At 34.3% G+C, this 15167-nt stretch overlaps 1 protein-coding gene across 2 annotated transcripts; it reads right to left on the reverse strand.

Annotated features, from left to right (window-relative positions):
- Positions 1 to 166: 166 nt before the first annotated feature.
- LOC113852870 (ubinuclein-1-like) lies at positions 167 to 10720 on the reverse strand. Of its 2 annotated transcripts, none has more exons than XM_027483258.1 (13): positions 10268 to 10720; positions 9147 to 9227; positions 8900 to 8992; positions 8679 to 8755; positions 7625 to 8234; positions 6215 to 6314; positions 5992 to 6101; positions 5793 to 5876; positions 5038 to 5163; positions 4361 to 4495; positions 4225 to 4272; positions 3595 to 3696; positions 167 to 1014 (listed from the first exon to the last, which is right to left on the reverse strand). In XM_027483258.1, exons 1-13 carry the CDS (start codon positions 10439 to 10441, stop codon positions 574 to 576), a joined length of 2181 nt encoding a protein of 726 aa, XP_027339059.1. In that variant the 5' UTR covers positions 10442 to 10720; the 3' UTR covers positions 167 to 573. The 2 variants fall into 2 exon arrangements, with proteins under 2 accessions (XP_027339059.1, XP_027339060.1); XM_027483259.1 differs by having other exon boundaries at positions 392 to 1008; positions 10268 to 10615.
- Positions 10721 to 15167: the final 4447 nt, after the last annotated feature.

The following is a 15167-nucleotide window of genomic DNA, read 5'->3' on the forward strand; positions in this document are numbered from 1 at the left end:
AATCATGTTTCTTACAATTTTCCAGTCTCAATAACACATTATCCACTTTCCTCAATATATGCAAGAGTTACAATTCAATACATCACAACTAATTTAGTGGTTTAAATCTATTATTTCATCTCTAATTAACTAAAATTATAATCCTTAAACAAATAAATTAGGTGTATTTTTTTCATGAATTATCGAAGAAATGATGGGGGAAAAAAACGGCCACTGCACTGAATTTGCTTATTACGCTTGTGGAACCATATACAAACTTCCTTCAATAACCTTTGGAAGTAGCCTAATATAACTTTTTCTACTCACCCAGCATTCTAGATATGTCATGCTCGTTTATCGTATCATAATAACATGCGGAGTAGAGACAGCACAATTGCCTTAGAGAAGTGCATCACTAATAATGATTAATCTATCTATATTTCGAGGAACATTGCAAGGACATTTAATTACAAAAATGATAATAAGTAGAAACGATTTGATGGAGATGTGGGATTAGGAAAAAAATTGAAAAGAAAAAAATGTGATAGACACATTCTGCTTCGTAAACCTCTAAATCTCCTACACGATATGATGTTAGCTTGATTGTTCAAGATCAGGGAGAGATGTTGGCTGAACATTTGATTTGGTGGGAAGAGGCCCAGTAGACTGCTTTATGGACTTGGGCCTTTCTTCTCCCTGCAAAGAAGCTAGCTTCTCAGGAACTTCCAACTCAAGTTCTGGCTTTCTCTTTACCTTCTTTGTTAAAACACCATCTGCAACCCTCACATCATCCAGGGAACTGCTTGAACTTCCCTTTGCCTTTTCCTGTTTTAGACCATTCATTGGACTGGGGACCCGGCCACTTGTGCTTGTATTAGAAACTGGCTTGTTTCCTGAAGCAAAAGCATGACTGCTAGACTCTGGAATTAATCTCTCTCGTAGGTTCTGCTGTGAAGAAATTGAACTAGAATCAAATCGAACATTCTCCTCTTGCTTAGGTGCCAACAACTTTTTCCTCTTAATTTTTTCCTGATCCTAACCACAAACAAGTAAACCAATGAGAAATAAATAAACTGAAAACAACAATGTCCAGACAAAAATCAGATCCTGGTTATGGGCATAGGAAGAATCAAATGATGTTCTTCCATTATTAATTAGGTTCATTCACTCAATGCTTTTCCCATACCTTATGGGCAAAAAGAAATTTATTTATAAAAATTTATTAAAAATACCAAGATTTAACTCCTTTGTCATGCAGTTTTGCTTTGTGGAAAGTATTAGTGTATGAACAATGAAGAAAGACTAAAAGAAATCAACATTTTTTAGGCTTCATGAGAACAAGGAGAGACATGATCTTCAAAGCAACCTAATTTTGGAAGCTCAGACAAACGCAGAGCCTTTTTCTATTAATAGGTAAACGTGGTTTCACCAATTTCAAGGTTCTCCATTCACTGAAAGCAAATTTTTTTCAATTTTATCAAAACTCCATTTCCCTTTTAATACAAACAGGCAACTTCCCTCCAGTTGTCTAAATTAACGTCAGCATTGACGTTTGTAAAGGGCTATGTCCTAATTGACCAAATAGATAGATACAACACTGAATGTAATTCAGATAGAACACCAATATGATAGAACCCACGAAAAAGGGCCCAGGCTCAAGTAGATAAAATGTGTAAGTTGGTTATAATTGAGGGAGTGTGTAGCATGTGAAGGGATATATAAGGAGAGAGTGAAGATACAGGGGAGACAGCATTGCAATAGTTTGTTGTAAACCTGTTTAGTTTGGCAAAGAATGCATCAAGCACTACTCTGAAGGAATCATAGGCTTTGGGCTGATTAGGGTTTATCTCTACTAGAATATTTGTTCTGTAACTTGTATTTTAATCAATACAATTTCTTCTATTTCTTATAATACATTTTGAGAGTTCTATAAATTGGTCCAACCTGCCGGATACAAAGGATAGATACCAGAACACTCATTGAGTTCTCTATGAAGTTCCATGAGGGAATGAATGTCATTTTAGCTTCTTTGAAGGAATTCCAACAAGATTTGAAGGAACTACGACAGGACTTAATGGATATCAAAGAAACAAAGATAGATAGTGATTATGAAGTAAAAGAAGATAAGAAGCTAAAGCAGAAAACTCATCGCAACAGCGAGGGCATTCCAAACAACAAATGATTGGATGGAAGATTTTTTCCCAACAGCAGTTTTAGCTTTGGAGGAAGGAAGAAGGGATGGTGCCAAATAATGAAAATGACATTTGTTTTGGGATATTTGAATGTGGGTAACAAAAGAAGAGCGTCACAGGCAAGGCAAAGGTTTTGCACAAAACTTGAACATTTGTTAAAGAGGCTGGACAACTTGAGGCACGTAGAAGGAGGCGGAGATGGTGGATCTTCAACCCTCAATGTAAATTTCGATGGACAGAGACCTGAGGGGTAATAGGCTATTCTTCTGCCGCAACTGCTCAAAATCGAAGGGTAATCTTTTGAAATATTGTACCTTTCCAACATCCAGTCCCCTTTGTCAGATTTGGTTGTGAAGTTGCTAGGAGAAGGGTATCAAGGTGCAGGGTGTAATAGTGGGGATGATGGTGCCTGGTGGCCCTCTGCGTGTGGGGTTTTTGGGGTTTATTCTGTGTATTTGGTTATTGAATAAGGACTAAAATGTTTTGAATAGAGGAGTTCACAACACCGAGAGGAAACAAGGGGGTATGCAGTAATGACTTCCAATATGTTGCAAGTGGACTATACATATGCTGTCTCCATTTTATCCTCGCTCTCTCCTTATATTCCCTTCTCATGCTACACACACCTCCCCAATTATAACTTACACATTTTATCTACTTGGGCCTGAGCCCTTTTTCCTGGTCCCCACCACAATCAAATGAAATGGGTGAAATAAGTTTCCACTATCTACATCATTAATAACTTATATTGATGTTTTCCTCCATTTCTAACACTTCCAATATCCATGGGGAAAAACATACAGCAATAGAGAGGTCCACCCAATATACATTTATCTGATATCCAAAAAAAGCATGATAAAATATAGAGATCCTTCTAAACAAGGAGTGGGCCGTTACTGACTATGAACAAACAAATAGGTTGGCCTTAGATTTTGGAGCTCTGCATTCAGCTTATAACCAGAAATTCATCTTACAGTAGCAAATTGGGTTTCAATAGGGTTCAACTGCTCCATTTTGGTTTGGCACATCAATCTCTCTCCCTTCCATCCAGAAAAATCTGTATTGGTTCAGTACTGTTTTGGAGTTCTATTTCCTAACTCCTCCCCTTCACCCCCCCCCCCCTCTCCCTCCTCCAACCAAAAAAAAAAATCCCATTCTCTCACCTTCCCTTTTACCTTCAAAAGTTGAGGTACTGTGAAATATTTATAGAAGCGACAAAGGTTAAAGGTACTATCCCTATATTTGGAAATATGGTCTTTTGTAAGACTTATGAGTTATGACCATATAGGTAATTACAGTCTAGAGCACAGAGGATGTTATCGAAACCCCTTGGTTAACTTAGTTAAAATATTAAAAGAGAGAGGGTGAGATTTGAATAGTGCTTTACTCTATCAAAAATCATTATTAACCGCAAAAGGCATACCTTATGTTTGTTGTACAGTGCTCTGCGCCTCTCTTTTGCCCTGCAAATTCCACGTTTGATCCCATGGTTGTCCATGTAACCACTGGGCCACAACTCTGCAAGCTGATGAAGACAAGGAAATTGAAAGTTTAAAAAATTAAAAATACATTTGTTTATAGAAAGCAAACAGAACAGCTTAACACAACACAAACTAAGCATTCAGTACACATACACATACATGTTAACCATTAAGTAGAACCAATATCACTGAAAGAAGAGAGTTGATTTTAGGAAGAAAAAAATAAAAATGGCAGTCAAGTAAAACTAGCTGAATGAGTATTGAGTACTTCATAATACCAATAAATTTGCAAAACAAATTGCAAACCATTTTATTCACTGTCTTCTAGGGATAAGAGGAGGGATTCCATAATTAAAACTTTGTTATGTTATTTTATATGCAAATATGTACATTTATTAGTGTAGCTTATATAAGGAGGCATTAAGAAACCAGATCAAACTTAGAGAAAGCAAATTAAGGACTCCAAAAATCAAGTTGATTGAGTTTTTAGTCCTCAGCCAGAAAAACACAACACAAGCAACCCAGTATTTCTGCAACACCAATATTGAGAAGATTTAGAAAATTTGAATCACCTCAGCATACAACTTTCTGATCTGTGGGCCTGCATTTTCATCCAACCCCTACAGCAATTGAAAACAAGATTCAATAAGAAAACTTTATCACAAACAACTGAATTTCAAAACAAATAACTATAGATCAAATCTGTACGTCAACAAAAAGATCATAAAGATCACAGATCTTGTCCTCCAATGCAGCATCCATACTAAACTTCCTTTTAGTTATTGCTTTTCCATCAGGACCTAATTCTTGAAAATCACCAGATGTTCCAGCTTTCTGCTGTTGCTGAAGTGCCCCAAAAGCACCACATGATCCAAAAGTAAATGAAGAAAATGTCAATTAAGCAAAAATATGATTGAATATCAAGATACAGTGTAAACATTAAAAAATATAAAAAGAGAACACAATTGAGTATCATAACTAAAACCAATCGAATCTGTTTTCCAGGAAAATGATCCATAAGTAAGCTTGCCATAACTAGTATTTGCAGTGCAATGCTACATTGCATTCAATCCATTAAGAGAAGCATCCAATAGAAAGGTTGACAGGAGACATAATATGAATTATCATGATGGAAACAAAAACAATAATGATGAACCAGCAAGGCTAAACATTGACGGAGAACATGCAAAACATAAAAACACCAAAGAAAATATCAAATGATGCTGACAGATACAACAAATAATTTTAAAGATGCCATCTCAGGCTCTATACTGGAGGCATTGTGACCTCATCAGAATTGAACATTAGTGAAAATGCAACACATTTAAGCCAGTGTAACAATATTTGATAAACAGTGTAATATAACAAGGGAAACTACAACAAACCTTGGATTCCAGAATTGGGGCCTGCATCTTAATCATATCAACAACTTCCTTCTTTATCTGTTGAAACCTATCATCCTCCTCCTGTTTTGCTGACAGACCCATATTGATCATTATTTTTAAGTTTCTCTGTCGTAGAAAAACATTGTATGATAAGAAAAGTAGTTTCAGGAATTAAGAGAAACCAAATACACCTAAACTACAATGAACAAGAACAACAAATAGCAGTTACAGAAATTGTCAAGATACTATGAGATAAAAAAGGAGAAAAAAATTAGAGGTGAAATTTTTATTTTTCATGAGAACAGTTTTAATTGAAATAAAAATTGGCAAAGCACTATCATTTATTTAGAGATAATTTGTCATTGCGTCATAGTCACCCCACATTAAAGTGCTCAAACAAAAGGGAAATGGGAAAGAAAAGTTGGCCCTTTTTTTTTTTTCAAGTCAATAATTAGTAAGTCATTCAATCAACAATCTTAACTAAACTTGCTTGTGGTTAGGTCAAGAATGCACTCAAACCATATCTCTGTTTAAATCATATATCAATATTAAATTAATTAAAAAATTAAACAAATGGCACCAACTGTGGACAGGGACTTGAGAGAAAAACAAGCACACTCAAGTCTCCACTCTGTATAACTTTTGGATTTCAACTTTATATGTCAGCTAAAAGAGCCAGAGGGAGAGATTCAGCTTGGAATCCAACACAGTTAAAACTAAAGGGTTATCTGTTTACATTTAACAGCCTGCAATACCTTTAATGTTCTGAGCTGAATAAGATGCCCAAGAATACTCATAAGACGGTTAATCAACTCTTTGGACACTTTCCCTTGGCTTGCCTGTAGCAACAAAAACATATAGTTATTATTACTAAGTCCAAAACCCCCAAGTAAACAGTATAGATAGTGTGTATATTAAGAAACATAAAATCAAGAAAGCAGCATTTTTCAGTACCGCTAGTCTAGCAACTTTAGCAAGCTTTAACTTTATTTCTCTTGGTAACCTCCTTTTGACTGCCTGGGATGTAGTATCAGCCTCCTGATTATCCACTGCTGGTGGCCTAGCTGTAATATTATTCAGAAGGATCAAAGGAAAAGAAAAGAAAAATTTAGCATTAGAAACAAACATTTCACAATTCTTATCCATTATAAATGTGAACATAAATTTCAAATCTTACATTCTGCAACCATTTTTTCCAACTCACGAAGAGCCCTTTCAAGCATTGAAGTTTTTGGCCTAGCACTAGAACCATCTTTCTTGGGCATGTTTTCATATTTCTGCATAAATACAAATGAAATCATGACCAAGATAGGAACTTATAGCACAAATACAGTTTCACCATGCATAGCATTCCATAATGATGCAAACCAATAAAACCAACAGGGAAATTAAACAATTCAAACAAGGGAAACAGAGGAAATGATGCTGGTATTATTTATATTGTTAAGAAATTTGGGTCTAACTCCCTCCAAAAAGCTAGCTCATAGGAGGAAAACTACCCTATCCCTTAAAAGGAGTATTCTACCTCTAGTCCTAGCTAACGTGGAACATTTTAACTGATATAAAGGAAAATCAATAGAATGAGTATTCCTGCCACAGAGCTAGGCTCCTACAAAGAGCTAGTGCTCTCCATCCATAACCAACTTCTTGATTCTGAAAAATACCCCTCTCTCACACACCAGTCCCACTATAACGGACTCCTCCTTACTCAGCATATCACTTTCATCTCTCTCTGCCACATCACTCTCTTTGCCTATACATTTCTTCTTTCTTGTAGTGTAATCTCTCCATAGTGTGTGGGCTTGGCCCCATTTGAGCCCATATTCTCAATCCATATGCACAACTTTCACGATCACTGCCACAGTAATTGGAAGAAAAAAATGTATAGTTTACCAAGCATTGGTTAAGGGAAAGTTTACTATGTCCTTTCAATTCCTTTTCAATATAATAATATGCCCTATCCCATGTATGCCAGTATCCTTTAAATTAAGTGACTGTCATTTCAAATGAAAAATCATGCTTATTGCTAAACATCCACATGGAAACTTCCATGTGATTGTTGCCCTTCGTGCAAAAAGAAAAAGGATTCAGCAATGCACATTCTTTTGCCATACACATTGGCTCTTTGTTGGGGAATTCAGCTCTAATTTCGTCTAGCACACAACATGAACATGTTTGGATTAGATTATATCTGGGAGAAAAAGCTTTTTCCAAAAATAGAAGCTGTTTTTAAAAAAGCTGGTATGTTCGGACAATTAATCAAAGTGATAAAAAAACATTTTGATCATAAGCAAAAATTTGAAACTTGTGATTAAAATCAATGCTTTTAGTTACTTGGCCTCTTAGTTGAAATGGAAAGTGATTCTAGGAAGGAAATGCTGATTTGGAAGAAAGTTGTTGAAATTTGAACGTATCATAAAGCATTTGAGACTTAGAGAGGGAGGACCCTTTTGTTTTATAACAAAAAAGAATTTCTGAAAGCACTGCGGCGCAGAGGTCCTTTTTTTGGTATCATTTATTTCTTTCAACTATTTATCAAATTTTAAAAAAAGGGAGACTTAGAAAACCAAAAGAAATAAAAACTTACTGTTGCTTGCGTAGCAGACTTCCCCTCAGACAACAAGTTAAGATCTGGCAGTTCACGCATACCATTTTTTTCTTTTGACCGACTGATATTTTCCAAATCATTAATACTTGGTGGTCTTCCAGGTTGGGATTTGGAATGTGCATATGCAATTTTTTCATTGTATTTCTGATGAGATCCATCAAAGGATCCACTTGCATCTCTATATTTATCACTAATATTCTTAGATTGAAAAGCTCCTATCTTCTGCTTGTCAGCATCTTTTGCTTCTGTCACAGAGACAGAAACATCATCGCTTGAGGCTTTCAAAGAGACAGATGGGTCCAATATTGGTTTAGTATCTGCAGCTTTCTTTTTTGAAACAATGCCAGAGGCATCCAATTGATTCTGAAGTTTCAAGTCTTCATCATAATGTTCACTAGGTGCCACCAAATTTTCTGAGGAATTGAACATACTCTTTGCCTGGAGTGAAGCTGCTTTCCCAGATGCTGGCTTGCCAACTTTTACATTTTTATTTGACACACGATCATCATTATTTTCACCAGGATTCTTCAATATATCTTTTCTGCGCCTTTTCTTTGGCTGTTGGTTAGGGAGTACAGGAGGTTCATTTCTTGTAATACAGACAGAAACAACATCAAATCAGTAAGAATAATTCATAATTTGTTAGACTAAATAAATTTATTCCAATCTTCAACTAAATATTTTCATTAAATCACTGCAAAATATGTAGTCAAGTGTCAAAGGAAAGAGTGTTTATCCATAAGCCACAAGAAAATGTTAAAAATGTCGTCAAGAACACAAATAAAGAACTTACAAGTTACAACACCAGATTATTTAATAAAGACAAGCATGCTGATAGGAATCCAAAAAAGTAAAAAGTTACAACTGATGAATAATTTGAGCCAACTAGAAAGTAAAAACAGAGGTTATTTGACAGCAAATACAATAAAACGATAACAAAAGAACCACCACAGCAACAAAAAAGGATCAACAAATAAGTAATTTGCAAAGAACATATTCAAAAGTACATTTTTTAAAACAAAGCAAGACTTACATGCGTTCCAATTTCCCCCTATTTACAAAGAACCCATCATGTTTGATTGCAGAATTATCAACCTCAAAATATTCATCCTGCAGAATGAACAGTTTAAGAGCATAAATTAAGAAATATAAAAACAATAAAAAGTCCATCATACAGAACAATACCATTCCTGTCTCAGCAATCAAAGGTCAAGAGAGTCATAAATAAACCAAAAACTATCCAAATATACGAACCAGTTCAGCATCATCTATAAAAGAGTCTTCGGTATCATACTGATCATCATCAGGAACCTCAAGCAGATCCTCATCATCACTACTATCCTTACCCTGAAAATGATTCACATCCCATTTGTTGACAACATAGAAGGTACAAATTAATACTTGAACATGCATCTACAATATGAATCAATGGTTCAAGAACTGATTCATGCTGCTGATACACAGCATTTAGAAATAATCTCAGCAAGAAATATACAAATACCATGTAAAGGCGTTCAATCTTCTCTATTACAGCACTGAAACGGTTTGGAGCATCTTTTTCTTCAACCTCAACAGGTTGTCCCTAAAAAGAGATGGGCAGAGACTTGTGAAAATAGTGAAGCATAAGACAAGACATTATTTTCAAAATGACAACAAACTGAATTTTACAATGGTATACCATATACAAGAGTCTATAAAATAAATGATGGGAAAAAACTGTAGCATAAAACAAGAGAACTTAACCTGGAAAATTCAAGCCTTGGTTACCATGACATCTTATATGTAATATAATTATGTGACAAAAAAACAGATCAATTACATATACCACATAATTAAGAATTTTGAGAATAAATTTAAAACAAAGGAATTGGAAGCAAAAAAAAAAAAAAAAAAAACATACAACGTACAACGTACTAGTGAAGTACAGCATATTTACAAGTCACACCCACTAACTACTACACCTTAGCCTTACGTGATTCCCAAATATTAAAGACTCTATCAGATCAGGGGTAGTCTAGACATATCTATAAATAGACACGTAAAAATGAGCTCAGAAAATTCTCAATATTCTAAGGCACACGGATGCAAATATGCACTAAAGGAAGAACAACACCTGAAGTATAATAAATAATCAGATGCTTGTTCAATGGGGGGAAAACCCTGCAAATAATACTGATTGATGTACTATATGAACCAATATAATTGCCAGTTGCCACTAGTTAGCCTCGCTAAAATATCAAGAATCAAGTCACACATCAATTGCTCTTACAGTCCTATTTCACCTTTTACCACTCTAATGATATCGCTTTACATCTATGCAACTCGTATAAGTTACATCACGTTCAGTAAACACTGAAATAGGAACATACATTAAGGTAAGCAGGTACATAATAACTCTGTTCAAACTAAAGAATTTGAAGTCAAATAGGAAGGCTTTAAAGAACAATTTCAGTTTGCCACAAAACCCTTTCGAAACCAAAAATCGATCCATAAATAACACTCCACTACAATGCAAAATATCACACAGAATGCTAAAAAGAATTACCCTAAGGGTGCGAATTAATAATGCACTCAGAAATTACATCAAGAAAGAAACAGAGTGCGGTGGAAGCAAATTCTCACCGGAGCGATTACAGGGTGTTGGGGAACCGAAGTGGATCCGTTAAACTTGTTAGCATCTTTCATCAGTTTCTTCCATGACACTATGGTGGTCTCACCTGGCCGGAGCTCCACCGTGAACATTTGCCGGTCACCCTTCTTCACGAACGACGACGAAGCTCTCTTCTCCTCAGTCATCGGGGCTCAATTTATTGATACGAAGATTCGAGAATTAGGGCGTAAGAGAGAAACATTGGATGAGAAATTAGGAGAAACAAAGTGTAAGCCCTAGATTGAGAGAACAAGGGAATTGCTTGCTTCCGAGTGATTGCGCGGGATTCCAAAATTAATTAACGGAAATAAAAGATAATTGAATTAGCGAAGTGTGGCTCTGAGGCTTTTAACTGCAATTCGAGTTTGGTCGTAAAAAATTTCCTGCTCTTTCTTTTCCGAGAAAAAATCAGGGAGGGAAAGAAAACTGGGTCGGGTTTATCATACGGGCCGGGTCATGCAACCCAAAATAGATCAAAATACCGTTTTTTCCCTGACAATTACATACCTTAATAATTCGACCAATTCGAGTGGAACCTAATTCTTTACCTTTATAGGAGTCTGGATCTTCTTTTGCTTTATAGTAGCATTTTTCACAATATATTAATAGATTCATTCAAGAGAGTATAATTCTTTTAATTGTTTTTATAACAATAATATTTTAAACTTACAGTTACAAGAGAGTGCATGCATTAGAGTAAAATTACGTATGCTATTATTTAATCATGAAATATTATATTAATAAAAAATATTAATTTTTATGATAATTATTTTTATCATGTATTTTAATTCACTGATAATATAAAAAAAAAACCATCAATAATGTGTCCAAATTAAACTCATTTACTCTATGAAGCGTTTGCTATAAAATTAAAAATCCACTGGTGGAGTCACATGGCAGGAAGAGTGCAAGTATGGGAGGAAAAGAATGTATGTTGATTGCGTCCAAAATAGTAATTCTGAAACAGGTTAGTTCATTAAGGTTTGTTTGCTCCGTTGGGCCAGCTTGACCTACCATAACAAGCATCATAATCATTCAAATCTTGTCCTGAGATAAAAAGACGGATGTAGCCCAAAATACAAAGACAAGAAGAAACACAGTAGTTATTCTAATTTATTAGAAATTTAAGATATAACAATAATAATAATAATATTTCGTCCATTTCTTATTTTTACTGTTTAAATTTTATTCTTTTATTACAAAAGTTTTGTTATTTTTAATTTTTAAGACTTTTCTTTTCATGATTATGATGAATTCCAATTTAACCAGTTATTTTATATTTATATTTACTTTTTCTTTTGTTTTATCTTTCAACCACTCTTATTTTTTAATGAACATTAATTGCAAAAATAGATATGCAATAACTCATGTTTCACTAGTGCACGTGCACGGTAAATTAGAATTTGGTTATATCTTTTATATATTTTTAAAATATTTTCATTTCTTATAAAATGAGACATTTTAATTAATCAGCTTACTTTGTAAAATAAATTATAAAAAATATTAAAAAATAAAAAAATGACAAAAAATTGTTTTTAAATTTCCAATAAGCTTTTACCATAAATTATTGATATTTTTTAGTAAATTATATAACTAATAATTTAGAAACGAGAAAATTCTTATATTAGTCTTTAAGTGTTTAAGAATGTGATAAATTAGTTTTAAATTTTAAGATTTTTAATAGATATTTTTTAACTTTGTCTAACTAACGATTTCTATCATAAAAGTGCTAATTTTTGCTTTTAAATAACACTAGATACTAAAATAGCATCATTTTTCTAGATTTTTTACGTAAATAAAATAAATTTAAAAATTAATTACATAAATGTCTTCTTTTAAAAAAGTTTACAAATTTGTCCTAAAAATATTATAGTTGAAGTTGATTTTAATCGACTTTGGTTAAAATTTGGAATTATTCTGAATCAGAAGTCAATTTTAAGCGACTTTCAATAATTTAAGACTTATTAAGAAGTCAACTTTAATCGACTTATGTGAATTTGGGTCAGGCCTAGTATAGAAGTCAATTTAAATCGACTTTCAATATGTGCAGAAGTCTATTTTAATAGATTTCAGTTTTTCAATTATTATTCCATTCATCTTCGCTTATAAATAAACAGAGCTTGCAGAGATTGCATCAAATCATTCGAAAAATCAACCAATTGAGTGCATTTTCAATAAAATGGGAGAGAATGATGTTCATGTGCTTATATATTATAATGGTGAGATTGTACACATAGTGAAGGGAGAGACGTTTCATAGCGACTATCAAGCTTGGTTAGTTGTTTGTCTCCTAATTACTTTTCTACAGTTAGAGAGTTGAATATTGGAGGAGTATGAGGGAAACAATATACAAGTCTCAAAGGTTTTCTACAAGATACTGGTTGATATTGGGCCAAATGGTATTCGATATAAAAGGTGGCGAATACAGAAAGATGAGCACATTGATCACATGCTTAGTTATTTTAACTCATTTGCTAAAGCTCGTACAATAGAGCTTTTTGTCGAATTACAAGGTGATCATTTTAGCTCTGGAGACTTTGTCCCAGATCTATCACCTTCTGTATCAAATGCAGATCCATTAGTTGAGATGTCCCACCATGACATGCACAATTCATATGATGAGGTAGGTTCTCCAAGTTTTGAGCACTTTGTTAGAGACATTGAAAATCCAATATCTCTTAATCCATAGGAAATGAGACAAGGTAGCTTGGTCAGAGATTTTGATTTTGTTGTGCACAACAGGATACTGAGAATGATGAAAAAGAGGACATTGACGATGATGAAGATGAACAGTTGTGTAATGTGCAGAATTTGGATGAACATTTGATTTCGCTATCTCAATTTCAATCTCAATCTCAAGCTCGACATCATGCTAGTCACTACTCAACAATTGATTTAGCTACAATGCATTATAATATGAGTGAGTCTAGTTCAAGTTCAAGGGTAGGCCGAGATAGTGATTTGTCACTTGGTCTAGTATTTTACTCTAAAAATAAAGTGACTTTTGCTGTTAAAAATTACAGCATCCGAAGAGGTATTCAGTATAAAGTTTATGAATCTGATCACATAAAATTTTATTGCAAGTGTATCAAGTTTGGCATTGACTGTAATTGGAGTATATGTGTCACTTTCTGCCAAAAATTGCAGTTATGGGAAGTGCAAAAATTGACAGGACCACACACATGTGTTTTTTCAGAGTCTATGAATCAACATGCTCAGATGAATTATAATATTATCTGTACCTACATATACCCTATGATCCAAGCAGATCTGACAATAAAAATCAAAGCTCTACAAGCATTAGTTGAGTCAAAGTTGAGATTCAAGACAAAATATAGAAAAGTGTGGCTCGCCAAACAGAAAGCTATTGCTATGATATATGGAGATTAGGAAAAATCGTATAATGAACTTCAAAGATGGTTGAGTGGTTTGCAGTCTTATATGCCAGGTACTATTATTCAAATGCAAATTGGACAATACTATATTGGTGATGTTGTAGATTATGGTTGCTTTATGTTTCATCGTCTTTTCTGGACTTATCCACCATGCATAGAGGCATTCAAATATTGCAAAAATTGATTTCAATTGATGGGATATACTTGTATGGCAAGTATAGTGAAATATTATTGATGGCAATTGCCCAAGATGGCAACTCAAATATCTTGCCAGTAGCATTTGCAGTGGTGGAGGGAGAAACCAAAAAGCATGCTCTTTTTTGTTTAGAAATGTTTGTCAGCATGTGACACCACAAGAGAGCATACTTGTCATATCTGATAGGAATCATGCTATCAAAGCAACTCTAGAAGCAGCAGATAGTGGGTGGCATCCTTCAACCTATTATGCATATTGTTTGCGACACATTGTATTAAATTTTGCAATAAAGTTCAAGAACAAAGATGCAAAACGATTGTTGTTGAATGCAGCATATGCAAAGACTGAACATTATTTCTTGTACTGCTTTTAGAGCATTGGGTAATGTAGATCCCGCGATGTGTGCATGGGCTAACAACATACTGCGTGCAAAGTGGGCTCAATATGCTGATGAGGGTCGTCGCTTTGGGCACATGACTACTAATCTATCAGAGTATATGAATGCGGTCATGAAAGATACTCGTAATCTTCCTATTACAGCCATAGTTAAGTCAACGTATTATCGTCTTATTGAGTTGTTCATAAAAAAGGGAACAAAGGCAAAGATGCAACTTGCTAGTGACAAAATATTTTCACAGACATTGTTAAATGCAATTGAGGAGCATAGGAAACACTTTGGGAATATAAGTATCACTCGAGTAACCCGTGATGCATTAGAATACTTGGTGTTTGAAAGAGATAACATGGGAAGTTGTGGTCAACGGAAATTCAGGGTGCATTTAACAGAGCGATGGTGTAACTGTGGAGAATTTCAAAAAGTTACATTATCCATGTCGTTATGCACTCGCTGCATGCTTTGATGCTCGAAGAGATTGAACTTCTTTTGTTCATGATGTTTACACCATTGAGTCCATGTTCAATGTGTACAAAGCACAATCATCTTTAATTCTTAATGAAGATATATGGCCACCATATACTGGCCTTCCTATACGACCAAATCCTACACTTAAGTAAAGTCTTAAGGGTCAGCCGATTTCAACGAGGTTTCACAATGAAATGGATGAAAATGGTTTGAGCCAGGGAAAATGATGTGGATTGTTTAGAGGCACCGGTCACACTATGAGTTTACTATGTTATGTTGTAAAAAAATTGATTTACTATGTTATGTTGTAAAAAAATTCTTGGTGTTAAGTTTAATGTGTTGCAGTATATCTGTTGCAGTATATATGTTGTTTATCGCCTTTTTCCCTAACGAATATATATTTTCTATGGGCTTATTGT

The sequence above is a fragment of the Abrus precatorius genome, unplaced genomic scaffold (genome assembly GCF_003935025.1).
Source record: "Abrus precatorius isolate BTA unplaced genomic scaffold, Abrus_2018 Scaffold10, whole genome shotgun sequence".
NCBI classification, from domain to species: Eukaryota; Viridiplantae; Streptophyta; class Magnoliopsida; order Fabales; family Fabaceae; genus Abrus; species Abrus precatorius.

Coding starts and splice junctions, on each gene's coding strand:
- LOC113852870 (XM_027483258.1), bottom strand. CDS start 10,441: ATGACTGAGGAGAAGAGAGCTTCGTCGTCGTTCGTGAAGAAGGGTGAC. Junction 6,102..6,214: donor GGAAAAAATGGTTGCAGAAT/GTAAGATTTGAA, acceptor ATAATATTACAG/CTAGGCCACCAGCAGTGGAT. Junction 5,877..5,991: donor CTAAAGTTGCTAGACTAGCG/GTACTGAAAAAT, acceptor TTGTTGCTACAG/GCAAGCCAAGGGAAAGTGTC.